Genomic DNA, 17,111 nt, shown 5'->3' with positions numbered 1-17,111 from the left:
CCTTAAGGTATCTGCCAGTCCTGCTCCAAACTGGCAGTGTTTTGATAGTTTGCGCAGTTCTGTTAAATAATCAGCATTGCTTTCATCCTTACGCTGGTTCCGTTTGTGAAACTTGAATCTTTCTGCTATCAGCAGCGGTGTGGGGTTTAAATGTTCCTTTAGTATCGTTACTATGTCTTCAAAACTCTTTTCCATTGGCTTCGTTGGGGTTACTAGATTTCGTAATAAACCATACGTCTTTGCACCTATTAAATTTAACAATACCGACGCTTTCTTGTCATCTAACACCTCATTTGCCTTGCAGTACACCTCTATTCGTTCGACATATGTAGTCCAATCTTCGACTTCATTGTCAAATGCGGTGATACTGCCACTCTTCGGCATTTTGGGTGTGGTTTAAAATGGCATCTCCCAATGGCTTAAAATGGCGTCTCCCGCGCTTTCCTTCCTCCCCTGCTGCTGCCGACGCCGCTCCCGGCGGTTCTCGTGGCAATGGCGGTGCCCTGTAGGTTTCTGCGCCTCTCTCTCTCCCTCCGACGCTGCTCGGCCCCTGAACACCGGCTGCGCCCTGTGCGCTCTGCCCTCTCTCTCTCTCCCCGTCGACGCTGCTCGGCCCTTTGCTGTGCCGCTGGGTCGGGCTCTAGCCCACCGCCGTCCGGGAAGGGTCTGCGCACTACTTGTTGCCAGCCCGTTTCGCTGGACCACCTCGACTGGAAAGCCAAGCCTGGCTCTCGACAGCCTCCCCCGCAATTCTCGAGTCTCTGCTGGATGACGGGGCGGTTGCCCGTGGTCGACGCCCGAGTCTCTGGCCTTGACCTCCAATCCACTTATCCCCAGGAACGAATCCCTGGGAGGTGATGCAGAGTTGCAGGTAGTTTCGAACCTGCCTCGTCGCCAATGTTACGTCCGTGTATAATAAGAAACGGACTGCGGAGAACGGAGAACAGATTTTTACTCATCGTGGTTCAAACTGCAACTGAACTGTACAGATTACTACTCAGCGTTATATACAGGTGTGGTCACTGCCGGTACTACAGTATACATGAGCTGTACAAAGTAGTTCCCCCCTTAAAGGTACATACATTACAGTGGTGGGTAAAGTTTTAGAAACAATAATCAAGGAAAAAATTATCGGACACTTGAAGAGGTTTAAGCTAATTAAGGAGAGCCAACATGGAGTTGTAAAAGGCAGATCATGTTTGACTAATCTAATTGAATTTTTTGATGAAGTAACAGGGAGGATCGATGAAGGGAATGCAATGGATGTTGTCTACATGGATTTTAGGAAGGCGTTTGACAAAGTACTACATAGAAGGCTAGTTAACAAAATTGAGGCTCGTGTAATAGGTGGGTCAGTGGCAGCTTGGATAAGGAATTGGCTTAAGGACAGAAAACAACGAGTTGTGGTAATTGGCTGTTTTTCAGACTGGAAGATGGTAGACAGTGGTGTTCCCCAAGGGTCAGTGCTGGGGCCACTGCTTTTTTTGATATATATAAATGACCTGCATATTGGAAGTAAAAGTAGAATTTCTAAATTTGCCAATGACACCAAACTTGGGGGTGTGGCAAACAGTGATGACGATACCAATCGACTGCAACAGGACATAGAAAGGCTAGCAGAATGGGCAGACAAGTGGCAGATGGAACTTAATATGGAGAAGTGTGAGGTGATGCATTTTGGCAAAAGGAACAGGGAGAGGAAATATACACTTAATGGCACAGTTTTAAAGAGTGTGCAGGGACAAAGGGACCTCGCAGTTAATGTGCATAGGTCCCTGAAGGTGGCAGGGCATATTGAGAGAGTGGTTAGCAAAGCATATGGGATCTTGGGCTTCATAAATAGAGGTATTGAGTACAAAAGTAGAGAAGTTATGCTGAATCTTTATAAAGTGCTGGTCAGGCCACAATTGGAGTATTGCGTCCAGTTCTGGTCACCACACTTTAGGAAGGATGTGAAAGCCCTTGAGAGGGTGCAGAGGAGATTTACCAGAATGGTTCTGGGGATGGGGGATCTTAGCTACAAGGGCAGGTTGGAAAAGCTGGATTTGTTTCCATTAGAGCAAAGGAGGTTGAGGGGTGATTTGATAGAGGTGTACAAGATTATGATAGGTTTGGATAGGCTAGACGGAGAAAGGCTGTTCCCACTAGTTGATGGTACAAGGACTAGGGGACACAGATTTAAGGTTTTGGGCAAGAGATACAGGGGGGATGTGAGGAAAAACTTTTTTACGCAGCGAATGGTGAGGACCTGGAACTCGTTTCCGACGGAAGTGGTGGAAGCGGAGACACTCAATGGGGGGAATTTTCTCAGCCCTGGGGAGGCAGGTTTAGAGGTGGGATGGCCGGGAAAATGGCAGAAACCGGGAACGGGTACTGACCCCGCTCCCAACCCGCCTCCGTGCCATCTTCCCAGGAGGCGGGTCCCCGAGTCGCGCAGGGACCCATCTCCTCAAGGCGGGAAGGAGATTAGAGCCAATTAACTGCCTGTTAACAGGTAGTTAACAGGCAGTTTTGAGGCTTATCCCCATTTTACGCCTGCAATTGCAGGCTACCCAACTGCTGCGAACCTCGCCAGGGTCAATGAGGCAAGTAGTGGGTCTGCGGGGGTGAGAGAGGTCGAAATGTCCGTTGTACAATTATGGACAGGTAAGTATGAGAGGTTAGTGTAAAGTGTTGGAAAAAGTTTCCTTACCTTTGCTTCTTTCTGCAGGCTTTAATCTTTGAGGACCCGGAGGTGCCTCATCTCAACGGCAGAGATGACAGAATGGCTGCTGCAATCTCAGATACAGCAGCCATCTGCTTTCTGCTGAGGAGAGAGGTCTTGGTGAGCCTGTGTGCAGGGGCTCACCTTAGAACAGAGATTGTCAGTGTTTGACAACTTCTCAAAGCTGTCAAACGCTGACAATTCATCTGTCAAAAAATGTTCGACAGATGAAGCGCCATACGCTGACATCATCTGTTACCGGCTTTCCCTTAATTGGCTGGTGTGGGCTTAACAAGGCCAATCAAGGGAAAATTGCGTGGGTTGGTCAGACGTCACTGGGGGCGGGACTGAATCCCGAAACCCAGCAGTCCCGCCCCCAATGTGCCTTCATTGACAAAATCCAGCCCAATGTTTTCAAGGGGAGACTGGATAGGCACTTGAGGGAAATAAACTTGCAGGGCTACGGGGATAGAGCGGGGGAATGGGACTGACTTGATTGCTCTGCAGAGAGCCAGCACGGACTCGATGGGCCGAATGGCCTCTTTCTGACGCTGAATGCCATTATGACACTATTAGCTCTATTTCGCCAGGCCCGAGGAGGCGGGATTGGAGACGTGTGAGGTGTTAAATTCGCATAAAATGGCGGGCGACTCCGATCCTGCCTCCAGCCTGCAGTTAAGTGCCTCTCTAATCCAAATTTGACAGGCCTTTCTGAATTTAACACTTTTCCCCTGTGCTGCACGCCTCCTCTGGAACACGCCAGTTAATACTGGCGGCCTCACAAGTGGATTGCTTACTAACAGCTGCAGCTCCACCATTAAATAGGAGTTTTCAGCAATCATCATTTGCAGGTGGCATAACTTTGTTGTCTCAGGTCTGGGGGCACTTTTCGCAGGCCTACTCATTGTTGTGGAAGTTTCGAGCCTGACACCCACCTCCAGTGTGTCCTCCTGGGAAACCCCTCTCCCCATCTTGACTGAGCGCTTCCTCAACTGAGGTATATACCAGAAGAATGGGAACCATTTATTTCCTTTCCTCCTGGACAGTGGGGAGGGGGGTTGTCACTGGTCCTGTGGGGGAGTAAAGGAAAGAGTTAGATATGTGAGATAAACGCTGCATGCACATGGAATTGTGCAGATGATCGTAAGTCAATCTGTTAGAGCATCATAATCAATATCAGTAACTCATGCAATGTCAATGAGAGAGATGAAAAACTATTCTGTCACCAGCTTACTCTGATGCATCCGTCTGTCCGTCCCCCAGTTGCGCATCCTCCTCCACTCCCACGATCTCCAGGGCCGCCTCTTTGGCAGTGGTGAGCTGGGCTATTGAGGGTGGCCCTCCTCCTGTCTTCGTCCTCTCCCGCTTATTGTGAGCACTCTTTTCCTGCAATGAGGGACACAAGTGGAGTTTGAGTGAGAATGAAGGAGTGAGTGTAGAGAATCCATAGCATAGATGCTTAGAAGGACACAAAGATGGCGTGAGGTGCCAAGACCAAGGTCCCTCCCCGAGTGTTGTAACTTGTTGTCATAGCATCACAATGATAGGGAGTGTGAGGGCTGTATAGTCGAATAGTTAAGTGAATGTGAACATACAGAGAGAGGGAATGGGTAAGGGTGCAGGGATGTAATGGTGAAGTGGGATGCGGAGGAGGAGGTTGACAAAGCAGAGTGCTGGTGATGAGAGGCGATGGGGATCAGATTGAGAGTCATGGGGATGGAATACTTACTTTTCCTGTGTGGAGCAGGTCATGAAAACTCTTTTGGCATTGCAGCCAGGTTCTGCTGCAGATTGAAATCACATTCACCTCCTGTGCCACTTGCAGCCACACAGTTTTGGTCTGTTGTGGAGGCTTTTTCCTCCCTGAGGAAGGAAAGAGCACTTCCTTGCTTGCTCCTGCTCCCTCCACCAGAGCTTAGAGGGAGGCCTCATCGAATCTGGGTGCACACTTTGGTCTGGTGCTGGACATTGTAGCAGTAGGAATCCCTCAGAAGTATGTTGATAAAGTTGTAAGGCTGAAAAAGAACCAAGGCTGCTTGCAGGCCTTAAATCCAGCTGCATAGATGATGTCATCGGAAGCGAGTTTCAGTATCAAAAGACTCATTGGGCCAGGGGTTCCCACATGCTGGAAATCAAGTGCCCAATTAGGGCAAAATCGCACTTTTGTTCTGCCTCACATCGGAGGCAGGGTCCTGACCCGTCGGCCACCTGACACGCCCCCAGCCCGCCCCCAATGTCAAAATCCAGCCCTATGACTCTATGGGGGAGAAATTCGGTATTGCCCCGTTTGGGGCGCTAGTCCTGGCGATGCGCAAAGTTTAGCACCATGCGCAATCTAGCGCCACCTCGCGCGATATTGGGTTGTAGCACCCCTGAAGATGATTGCGGCGCTAAATCAGGCGCTGCACGATACTCTTAAGGCGCTAACCCGGCAGCACAACCCAATTTCGCGGCGGTGGGGCACAGCGCAGGTGCTGTCAATAATCACTTTCCCCGAGACACATTGGCGCCGACCAGCTCTTAAAGGGGCGGGTCATCAGCCACGGACACAGAGGATAGCCCTTGTCCCCGAGAAGCCAGCCTCCTGGGTGAGCCGGGGCCTCGAAAAGGTCTGCAACAGAAGTCTGGTGCAGGATGAAGGCGTCATGGCTGCTGCCTGGGAACTGCGCATTCACTGCGAGGATCAGCTGTCGGTGGTCACAGACCAGCTGGACATTCAAGGAGTGGAACCCCTTGCGGTTGCGGAACTCCTCCGGATGCTCTACAGGTGCGCGCAAAGCCACGTGCGTGCAGTCAATGGCACCCTGCACCATGGGGAAGTCCGCTGTTGCAGCGAAGCCCTCTGCGTGCTCCCGCTGCTTGTCCGGGGTCATTGGGAAGGAGATGTACTGCCGCCTCCTTTTAAACAGGGCATCAGTCACTTGACGGATGCAGCAATGCACCGCAAACTGCGAGATGTTGGCTATGTCCCCAGTTGTGGTCTGAAAGGAGCCGCTTGCGTAGAAGTTTAGGGCAACAGTCATCTTGACAGCCGCCGACAGAGATGTCCTGCACCTGATCTGAGGCTGCAGATCTGGCTGAAGCAGGTGGCACAGCTCAGTCACCACCTCCTTTCTAAAGCACAGCCTTCTGATACACTGCTCCTCCGACATGTTCATGTAGGAAAACTGCTGTCGGAAAACCCTGCCAGCGTAAGGTCTGGTGTGGCGACGTCTGTTGGCCCTCCTCCGTCTGGCCATGCCTGCCCCTCTCTCCATGCTTCTCTGTGCCCTTTCCCGATGATTCAGCAGCAGGACGTTCCCCTCCAATGCAGCCCCCATAATAAGTGCGCACAGGAAGTTTTCCCGTTGTAAAAGCTCACCAACAGCAAGGTGATGGTCAGAAGGCTGAAGTTCCTCTGCCAGTGCTGGCTCAGTGGTGAAATGGCTCTCAGTGTGCAGCTCTCCGGAATTCTCTGTAACTCTGGAAGAAGTTGTGAGCTAAAAATGGCTGCCGCTTTCAAACCACACCAGTGTCCTTTAAATAACACCCCTCCAGCCCGAGAGCGACTGGGGAAGGCTCCAGGTAAGATGTCCTTATTAGCGCCAGGCGGTACGGAGGGGGGCGCCACTGAATTTCCAGTCCGGGTCGCCCAAAAGGCGTTGCACAATCAAATGATGTCATGATCTGCCTGCGCCCGTGAGTGGGCGGTAAGATTTAACGCCGGCGCTATATGTATGCCCAATATGGGGCGAGGAGCTAGGTTCGCTGCGCCTGGGTGCTAGTTGGTTAGCGCCCCACTTCTCGGCCTCTTTAGGCACTAATTGGTGGCGCTAACAACCGAATTTCTCCCCCATGACTCATCCTGCTGTGCCTCTCATCACATCCCCATCACTCTGCCTTCCCTACCCTACTCCTGCACATCCTTACTCACACCAACTTACCTTGCACCTCCACCCATCCCTCTCGATCTACATTATCACTTTCCCATCTCACTAGCCACCCCTCACACTCACCCTCATCCTAGTCTAATCATGCCAACTAACAACACACAAGGGTAGACACTTGGGTGTTTTAGCCAATGTTGTGTAAACTTTCTGTTAATGTGTTGTTAAGCATTGAAATCCTTATTGTCACCACTTTGCCTTCTTGGACAGATCTGTGTGCACCTTTGAAAGTATCTTAGTGAGTTCCAGTGAATGGTGAGACATAACATTTCCCCCCCCCACCCGCCCACAATGGTGATGAGTGTGAAAGGAATGGCTTGGACATTACAGGGATGCTTTATGGTGCTGGTGTGGCGTGGCGCCAACCTGGCGCAACATGTGGCAGCCAGGGTGCACAGCATCAAGTGCAGTAAATCTGGACATGGTGATGCCATCGCTCGTGTCCTGGGCAGCAATGTACATGGGCGACGATGTCCTTTATCCAGTGCAGCATCAGTTGATTGCGGAGAAGGTTGGTGTGGATGTTGGTGCTGCTGGTGTGCCCGGTGATGCTGGTGTTGGGGCTGATCGTGTTGGGATTCTGAGGACCAAGGTGAGATTTTTTCAAGGGCACCGATGCTGATGGAATAGATGCCAGGTGAGGTTGAGACGACAGAAATAATCTATCAATGTTGAGATAGGTTGTTCCAAGGAGGTGACAGTGGAGAGAGAGATTACTCCAAGCACTTCAAAAGTGCATAAAGCTCAAAATTGGGTTCCAAATATTGAAGGCTGAAGCTTCTGAGATTATGAAGTGGACAGCTGTGAAATGGTAAGTTTTAGACCACTTTTACAGCTTTCACCTGCTCACAGCAATTCACAGTGATTGAGAACCCGACATACTTACCTGACGTGATAGTCGCTCTCCGGGAACCTCGTTGAAAACCTGGTAAAATGGTAAGCACATGGGAAAATGGTTTTTTAACTACCTTTTAATAAGCTTCTAACCATCTAAATTGGCTGACCCACCACTTGGTGTCGGGTCTGTTCAGAACCAACACTTGGAAAACTGACAAGGAGGCGGGTTTACAGCGGGATACCGACCCGCTGTCAATCTTTGTGATTCTGAGCGCCAGCAAAATCGCGGCCACTGTCTTCGAGTAGCCTCTGGTTCTTCTGCCAATTATTTTAACTCAGGGTCCTCTGGTTACCGACCCTTCTGCCACTGGAATTCTGTCTGAGAATGAGAAAGTGCTGCAGGTTTTTAGACCTGTTCGTGTTACAGCGCAATATGGTTTAGGTCCTTGGGGAGTGATGACAAAGGTTGGTATGCACTGCAATCAGCGGGACAGAGGTGGGGCCAGTTATTTTCAGGAGTATCTTGGATGGCATGAGAAACACATGCCTACAGTGATCGCCAATCATCGAGGGGAAAGTTAAAATAAAGGGGGACTTCATCTCAGCATTAACATTTTTAACACACTTGAACCTAGAGTTCAGCATGCTGCACAAAAAATATTTTTCTCTTTTACATTCTCATAAAAACTTTACTTTGTCTCCACGTCTTCCTCCTTCCCCTCCAAATAAAACTGTTATTTTGTGTCACTTCTTCTGACCGTTCAGTTGACCTGAAAGTCACCAGTTTGTCTTCCTGCTCTCGACTCTACCGTTCTTAGTGTTGCCAACTCTGGTTGGACGTATTCCTGGAGGTTCCATCACATGACCTCCGGTGTCCAAGAGCCCTGCCCAGTCGAAGAGCCTTTTCTTCCCCATCTCCAGTATCTTTTATAACCAATAAACAAAAGTGTGCATAGAAAACGGGAATAAAACACCATTTCATTTTTAATACCCCTGTGATTTTTCTCCCGGGTGTTGCTCCCAGCAGTGTCCTGGAGATTAACCTTTAATTCCTGGAGATTCCAGGGCAATGCTGGAGGGTTGGCAACCCTAAGAACGCTTTCCACACAACATTGCATTCTTTTTTTCCACTGTTCCTCTCTGGATCCCGTTGCCCAGTTGAATAGGTTCCTAATGGCCTTGCTGCTCGTAGCTTAACTACACTCTTTTACTCTTTGAGAAATGGCACTTCCTGTTTCTCACTCATCACCAATTTCAGTCCAGTGCATGTGGCTCGTGTAACACCCCCCAGCTGCCCCTCCCCTCACCTCCATATGAACGGCAATCAGCAGATTATGAGGTTATGTTAGCAACGGTTCAGCCAGTGATGGGAGAGATTAAGATAAGATAGACACCCTGCACCACCGGCAATTATACGGGCTAAGATAAAGAGCTGAAGTACAGCCAGTCAGATGGCAAACAGAAAGAAAAATAAAAGAAAGACTTGTATTTTTATGGCACTTTTCACATTCTCAGGAAGTCCCAAAGCACTTGCCAATGAAGTATTTTTGAAGTGTAGTCACTGTTGTAATGTAGGAAACACGGCAGCCAATATTGTGCACAGCAAGCTCCCACAAACAGCAATTAGATAATGATCAGATAATCTGTTTAAGTGATGTTGATTGAGGGATAAATATTGGCCAGGACACTGGGGAAACCTCCCCTACGCTTCCTCAAGAAGAAAATAGGGTGAATTAGAATCAAAGCAGGTACAGAATGAGAAATAAAGAGAGGGAATGAAAGAATAGATTAAGAGAGAGAGAGAGAGAAAAGAGACAGAAAGGAAAAGTAAGAAAACAAAGTAAAAATTTTAAATGTAATATTGTGGCAAAACCACTAAGTGACTTACATAATTGTCTGTAACCAATGTTATTACCTCTAGCATTAATTGTCTGTAACCAATGTTATTACCTTTCAAGTTGGCTCTGGTTAAACAGAGCTAGATCGACAACATCGCGATCTGACGCGATGACGTCATCATGTGGGTCACGTGACGTCCCCTTCGGCGGGAAACGTGATGACGTCATGACATCAGAGGTAGAGGGCTGGACCAGCCAGTCCTCGTGTGGATTGAAAGAGAAAAGACCTGTTTTGTGCTTCTCCTGTAGTTTCTTGTTTTGTAAAGTTCTTAGACAATAAATTCAGTTTGTTAACTTCCAGTAAGTTATAGCTTCTTTGTTAGGAGTGCAGAGACTCCTACAATATCCTTAAAATCTAACAACAATTGATTACCTGAATGAATGAGACTCCCCAGTTTAAATTGTTCAATTTCTGGGCCAGAGAGGTTGATTGGCATTGCATTACCAATGATCACATTGTTAAAAAAGGTACTTATGCTGTTAATTACTAGATTTAATTTTCTGCGGTGAGTTTAATGGGCAAATAATGGGCTAATCCAGCTAATTCTTAAAAATACCAGGGAAGCTAAGGGTGAGCTGCTGTTTGTACAAAGCAAACAGTGGAGCGGTGTAAATCGACCAGCAGGTTCTGGAGATTCCCAACTCACGGTGTATCTCCTTAGCCCCTGAATTTGCTGGCCGATTTGCACCTTTATAATGGTGTGCGTCGTTAACACACCGTTATCTTTCCAGCAAGTTCCAGCCCAATATCAGGTTCATTATTATAAGGTAACGGAACAACAATAACACCAACTTGCATTTATATAGTGCCTTTAACGTAGTAAAACATCCCAAGGTGCTTCACAGGAGCGTTATCAAAAAAAATGATTTGACGCCGCGCCACATAAGGAGATATTAGGACAGGTGACCACCAGCTTGGTCATAGAGGTAGATTTTAAGGAGCTTCTTGATAGAGGAGAGAGAGGTGAAGAGGTTTAGGGAGGGAATTCCAGAGCTTAGGGCCCAGGCAGCTGAAGGCACAGCCGCCAATGGTGGAGCGAAGAAAATCAGGGATGCGCAAGGGGCCAGAATTGGAGGAGCGCAGAGATCTCGGAGGGTTGTAGGACTGGAGGAGGTTACAGAGATAGGGAGGGGTGAGGCCATGGAGGGATTTGGAAACAAGGATGAGAGTTTTAAGATAAATACAGTCAGTGTGTACCATAAAGGAGCATGATACATTTCTTAAACTGTTGCTATAATTCATCTAATTTTCTTCTCCGTAGCTGTAGATTGTGGGACCCCAGCTCACGTGCCAAATGCGTGGCCACCATCAGTCAGACAGACAACATATGGAAGTGAAATCCAGTATCGTTGTCAGACTGGTTATGTAAGTGAAGGAGGAAGTGGCACATTGGTCTGTTCTGCCAGAGGACAATGGGAAGGAGCTAATTTCATTTGTACAGGTAATAAAGGATCTGTGTGCACAAGGCACACAAAAGAGGAACAGCTGTTGGCAGGAATATTGTACCCCTAATGCGTCACAGATCAGCAGTAATGAGTTGCAGCAAATCTGACGATAGCTGACCATTGAAAGGAAAAACTCCTTTCATAACATTTCATGATGGCATGAATTTCTGCCTTATAATAATTAGTTGTTATTGGTGGCCCTCTGACTGGACACATACATGGTGTATTTGTGTTACAGACCTTCTTCAAGCGTGGGACTCTGCACTCCTCCAATTCTGGCCTCTTGCTTATCCCTGATTTTCATCGCCCCACCATTGGTGGCCGTGCCTTCAACTGTCTTGGCCCTAAGCTCTGGGATTCCCTCCCTTAACCTCGCCACCTCTCTACCTCTCTCTCTCCTCCTTTAAGACGCTGCTTAAAACCTACTTCTTTGACCAAGCTTTTAGTCACCTGTCCTAATATCTCCTTATGTGGCTTTGCATCAAATTTTGTTTGATAATCACTCCTGCGAAGTGCCTTGGGACGTTTTACCACATTAAAGGCGCTATGTAAATGCAAGTTGTTGTGGTTGTTGTTGAGAACAACCCAGATGTTCATACAGGTCGTGGGCCGATCACAACTCGTTTAGTTTTAGACTGGAGTTTCAGTCGCCTGGAGAACAATGGTGTACTTTTAATGAGATCTGTGTCATAATCCGCAATTTAGTTGACTTGTTCTGGTTCCCTGTCAACGCATATTTTGAATTATTACCCAAATGTGTCAGGGAACAGGCCCATTTATTCTCATTTGGGTTTGTGATTATAAGTATAAGTGTTGACTGTGGCTCAGTGGGTAGCACTCGCTAGGTGGGAGGGGCTAGGAGTGAGCCAGGTGTTACTGGTTGCCTGATTGCAGCTGGGAGTTGGAGGGAGTTTTGTAAAAAGTTGGTGGTGGGTTTTGGGTTTTGTTTTCAGGTTTTAGGGCCTTTTTGGCCCACAAAAACAGCCAGATGGCTGCTGAGGGGTCCGGAGTGCTGGGCCCCTCAGAGGACAGTGTTCCCGAGAGGAATTTAATGAGGGAAGAAACTGTGGCGGGAAAGGAAAAAAAAGGCCCAAAGATTTGGGCCGGGACCCAGGAGGTTTGGTAAAGAAAACACAGTGGTGGTGCAGTGTGAGGCTAAGAAGATTCGAGCTTGGGATATTATCCAGGCGGTTCATGAGGACTGTGGCGAGGGATGCTGCTTTGCCTGCCGACCAAAACCGGGTGTGGGATTCGAGGTGACGGTCAGTGGCTGTGAAGAGGTGGGAAGACTGTTACTCAGTCAGAAAGTTGGTGAGAAATTCTTGCAGGTGACTCTGTTATATTCAGAGGAGGTGGTGGTTTCATTTTTAAACTTGCCAGTTTACATTGAGGACGAAGTGCTAAGCAAAAAGTTGGAGTCGTGGGACATGAAAATCTGTTCTGCAATAAAGAGGAGCTATTATCCGGGAACACGGGTAGCAGACAGAACCCGGTATGTAAAGGTGCAGTTCCCAGAGGGGGTGAGGTCATTGCCGTACAGTATGAAGTTCGAGACACTGGAAGGAGTGCAGTCCTTTCGTGTGCTGCATGATAACCAAGTAAAGGTGTGCTATTATTGTCTTGGACAAGACCATCTCGTAAGTAACTGTCCAGACCTGTATTGTTACAATTGCGGTGAGTCGGGACACATCGCTCGGAGCTGCAAGTCGGAGAGCTGTGAGGTGTGTCACAAAGGCCCCACCCGCTGTGAGTGTGTGGCAGAAGGGAGCGATATGAGTGATGAGGAGATGGGAGAAGGAGCAGGAGATGAGAGTGGAACGGTCGGAGGAGCAGTGCAGTCAGAGGACACAGCCAGTAAATTGAAGGAGAAAGGAGCTCAGGAAGAGGCAGAGGATGGTGGAGCGGAGAACGGGATGGAGATGGCGGAAAACACGCCGAGTCCTGTGGAGTGGAACAAAGACAGCAGCGGGCAGCGAGGGTCGAGTGCGGACTCGAGCCTTAGTGCGGTTCGGCTCCCCCTGGGGAGTCTGGTGGCTGCAGGGGGAGAGGAGGTGGGGCGGGGAGAGGCGGGGAGTCGGATATCTTGGTGAGCGGGAGGGGGCAGGACGGGGAGAGGGTGCAAGAGGCAGGAGCCTTAAAGGGACAGCAGGAGGGGATCGACGAGATAGAGACGTCAGAAGGGAACAATTTAGGCGCGCCATTGTCCCATGGAGAGAGGGAACAGGGTGCAAGGGGCAGAGGTGGAGATGTGGTCGAAGGGAGTGGTACAGTGGGAGAAACTGCGATAGCAGGAAGTCTCTCTATGGGAGATGAAGTATCTGACGGGGAGCAGGATTATGTATCTGACGGGGAGCAGGCACAGGGGGTTGCAGAAGAGCTTGAGTGTGAGGAATTAGAGGGGGACAGAGACATGGAAGTCGGGGGTGCGGTGGCATCATGTGGAAAGGGAAAGGGTAGTGAGGGGCAGAAGGAGGGAGAAAGGGCAGCTCCTGGGCCCAAACATAATGCAAGGAAGAGGCTGAAACAGCAGGGAGGGTTCAAAGAGGAGGTGAAAAAGAGCCGGAGGCTGCAGGAAAAAGCAACAGCTGCCCGAAAAGTTGAGAAGGAGCATGAGAGGAGGGAAGAGCCAGAGTTTAAATGATGGGGAGATTAGCAGGAATAATTCCCTTCTTTGGAGCCATGATTACATTGGTCTCGATTAATGTGAATGGACTGAGGGGTGAGAAGAAATTGCAGCAGTTGTTGCAGGGTTTTAAAGGTTCAGACTTTTTGTGTCTGCAAGAAACCTTTTGGGATGAGGATATTCTAGAAAGAGTTCAGAAGGTTTGGAAGGGAGAGGTGTTTGCAAGTTGTGCAAACAATATCCGTAGAGGGGTGGCTGTTTTGGTGAGTCCGTCCATAAAAGAGAATGTTGCCTTGGTGAACAAGGACACTGAGGGGAGATTTTTACGGCTAAGGGTAAAAATGGAGGGCTTTAATTGCAATCTCTTTAATATCTATGCACCGAGCGACCATTGCAAGCATCGCGAGTTTTTTCGGGGGTTATTCACTGAAGCGGCATAGGTGGAAAATCCTTGTATAGTGGGGGATTTTCATGTATTTTTATCTCGGATGCACATTTCAGCCCAGATGACCTTTAAGGATGATAACTCCAGAGGGATGATTGTAAAAATGATGGCAAATTTAAATTTGAGAGACTTATGGAGGGACCGGAACCCAACAAAAAGGGAGTTCTGCACAGCAGGTTGGGTGGGTGATGTTTTAAAACAGAGCCGAATAGATTTTGTGTTAATGCAGGAAGGGTTAAGTTCTGAGGTGATGGAGATTTATTATAAAAATGTACAGGCATCCAGGATGTAGTGTTGAAGGAGCTGCAGCCCTTGCTCTTGTCAAGCAGGATTGAGATTCTTACTCCCTGTGAGGGCGGGAGCGGGGACTGCAGGGAGGATGAGCAACCTGGCCACAGCACCGTGGTACAGGGGGCCATTCAAGTGGAGGGAGTAAAAAGAAATGTTGTAGTGGTAGGGGATAGATAGGGTTCTCTGCAGTCAAGAGCGGGAGTCCCGAAGGCTGTGTTGCCTGCCCGGTGCCAGGGTTAAGGACACCTCTTCTGGGCTGGAAAGAAACTTGGAGTGGGAGGGGGAGGATCCAGTTGTCGTGGTCCATGTTGGTACAAACAACATAGATAGGACAAGGAAGAAGGTTCTGTCAAAGGAGTATGAGCAGCTAGGGGTCAAATTAAAAAACAGAACCTCAAGGGTAATAATCTCTGGATTATTACCTGAGCCACGAGCGAATTTGGCTAGGATAAATAAAATTAAAGAGTTAAATGCATGGCTCAAAGACTGGTGTGGGAGAAATGGGTTTTGCTTCTTGGGACACTGGCACCAGTACTGGGACAGGAGGGAGCTGTTCCATTGGGACGGACTCCACTTGGCCAGTGCTGGGACTAGAGTCCTGGCGAATCATATAACTAGGGCTGTAGAGAGGGCTTTAAACTAATTAGTGGGGGGGAGGTTTCTAGAGAACAAATAACAGAAATGACAACGGAGAAGGTCATAGACTTAGGTAGCAGTGGGGAAATTAAAAAACAGAACGTGTCAGGAAGGGACAGAAGGTATGGAGTAAAAGGTAAAGTAGTAAAAGGGGAAAAAACAGGAACTAAGTGTCACAAAACATATTTGAAAGTTCTTTATCTGAATGCACGTAGCATTCGTAACAAAATGAATGAGTTAACGGCACAAATAACTACATATGGGTATGATCTTGTGGCCATTACAGAAACATGGCTGCAGGGTGACCATGACTGAGAATTAAACATACCAGGTTATTTAACGATCAGGAAGGACAGGCAGGAAGGGAGGGGAGGTGGGGTGGTTATGTTAATAAAGGAAGGAATCACTATAATACAGAGAAATGATATTGGGTCAAAGGAGCAGGATAGTGAAACAGTTTGGGTAGAGATAAGGAATATTAAGGGGAAAAAAACACTAGTGGGCGTAGTCTATAGGCCTCCGAACAGTTGCAACTCTGTTGGACGGAGTATTAATCAGGAAATAGTTGAGGCTTGCAATAAGGGAACAGCTATAATTATGGGGCATTTTAACTATCATATTAACTGGACAAATCAAATTGGGCAGAGCAGCCTTGAGGATGAGTTCATTGAGTGTATTAGGGATGGGTTTCTTGAGCAGTGTGTAACTGAACCAACCAGGGAGCAAGCAACCTTAGATTTGGTCCTGTGTAATGAGACAGGATTAATTAAAAATGTCCTAGTAAAGGATCCCCTTGCAATGAGTGACCATAACATGGTTGAATTCCATATTCAAGTAGAGGGTGAGAAGGTTGGATCTCAAACAAGCGTGCTGAGCTTGAATAAAGGAGATTATGAAGGTATGAGAGTGGAATTGATTAGAGTGGACTGGGAAAATAGATTAAAAGGTAAGACGGTACATGATCAGTGGTGTACATTTAAGGAGTTATTTTACAACTTCCAAAAAATATATATTCCACTGTGGAAAAAAGGGTGTAAAAGAAAAGATAGCCATCCGTGGCTAAGTAAAGTAATTAAGGATAGTATCCGACTAAAAACAAGGGCATATAAGGTAGCCAAATCTAGTGGGAGGATAGAAGATTGGGAAGTCTTTAAAAGACAGCAAAAAATAACTAAAAGATTGATTAAGAAAGGGAAGATAGATTATGAAAGTAAATTAGCAAAAAATATAAAAACAGATAGCAAAAGTTTCTATAGTTATATAAAAAGAAAAAGGATGGCTAAAGTAAATGTTGGTCCCTTAGAGGATGAGACCAGGAAATTAATGGTGGGAAACATGGAGATGGCAAAAACGCTGAACAAATATTTTGTATCAGTCTTTACGGTAGAGGACACTAAGAATATCCCAACACTGGACAAACAGGGGGCTCTAGGGGGAGAGGAGCTAAATACGAATAAAATCACTAAGGAAGTGGTACTTGGTAAAATAATGGGACTTAAGCTGGATAAATCCCCTGGACCTGATGGCTTACATCCTAGGGTCTTGAGGGAAGTGACGGTAGGGATTGTGGATGCATTGGTAATAATTTTCCAAAACTCCCTGGACTCAGCAAAGGTCCCGGCAGATTGGAAAACTGCTAATGTAACACCCTTATTTAAAAAGGGTAGTAGGCAGAAGGCTGGAAACTATAGACCTGTTAGCCTAACATCTGTGGTTGGTAAAATGTTAGAGTCCATTATTAAGGAGACAGTAACGGGACATTTGGATAAACATAATTTAATAGGACAAACTCAGCATGGTTTCATGAAGGGGAAGTCATGTTTGACAAATTTGCTTGAGTTCTTTGAGGAAGTAACATACAGGGTGGATAAAGGAGAACCAGTGGACGTAGTGTATTTAGACTTCCAAAAGGCATTTAACAAGGTGCCACACAAAAGATTATTGCTCAAGATAAAAAATCACGGGATTGGGGGTAATATTCTGGCGTGGGTGGAGGATTGGCTCTCTAACAGAAAGCAGAGAGTTGGGATAAATGGTTCATTCTCAGACTGGCAATCAGTAACTAGTGGTGTTCCGCAGGGGTCAGTGCTGGGTCCCCAACTCTTTACAATCTATATTAACGATTTGGAGGAGGGGACCGAGTGTAACATATCAAAGTTTGCAGATGATACAAAGATGGGAGGAGGACATAAAAAACCTGCAAAGTGACATAGACAGGCTAAGTAAGTGGGCAGAGATTTGGCAGATGGAATACAATACTGGAAAGTGTGAGGTTATGCACTTTGGCAGGAAAAATCATAGAGCA

The 17,111-nt window shown here is 47.5% G+C and overlaps 1 protein-coding gene across 1 annotated transcript in view; it reads left to right on the top strand.

The window, feature by feature from the left end:
* susd1 (sushi domain containing 1) overlaps positions 1–17,111 on the top strand; it is a 296,951-nt gene that overhangs the window by 176,613 nt on the left and 103,227 nt on the right. Inside the window, exon 12 of the mRNA XM_085984560.1 lies at positions 10,628–10,807. Coding sequence (XP_085840686.1) covers positions 10,628–10,807 — 180 coding nt within the window. The remainder of the gene's footprint in view (positions 1–10,627; positions 10,808–17,111) is intronic.

The sequence above is a fragment of the Somniosus microcephalus genome, chromosome 1, assembly GCF_052327205.1.
Source record: "Somniosus microcephalus isolate GS21.2 chromosome 1, FLI_Smic_1.0, whole genome shotgun sequence".
NCBI classification, from domain to species: domain Eukaryota; kingdom Metazoa; phylum Chordata; class Chondrichthyes; order Squaliformes; family Somniosidae; genus Somniosus; species Somniosus microcephalus.
Note: the sequence above shows the minus strand (reverse complement) of the source record. Positions and strands in the feature narration are given on the sequence as shown.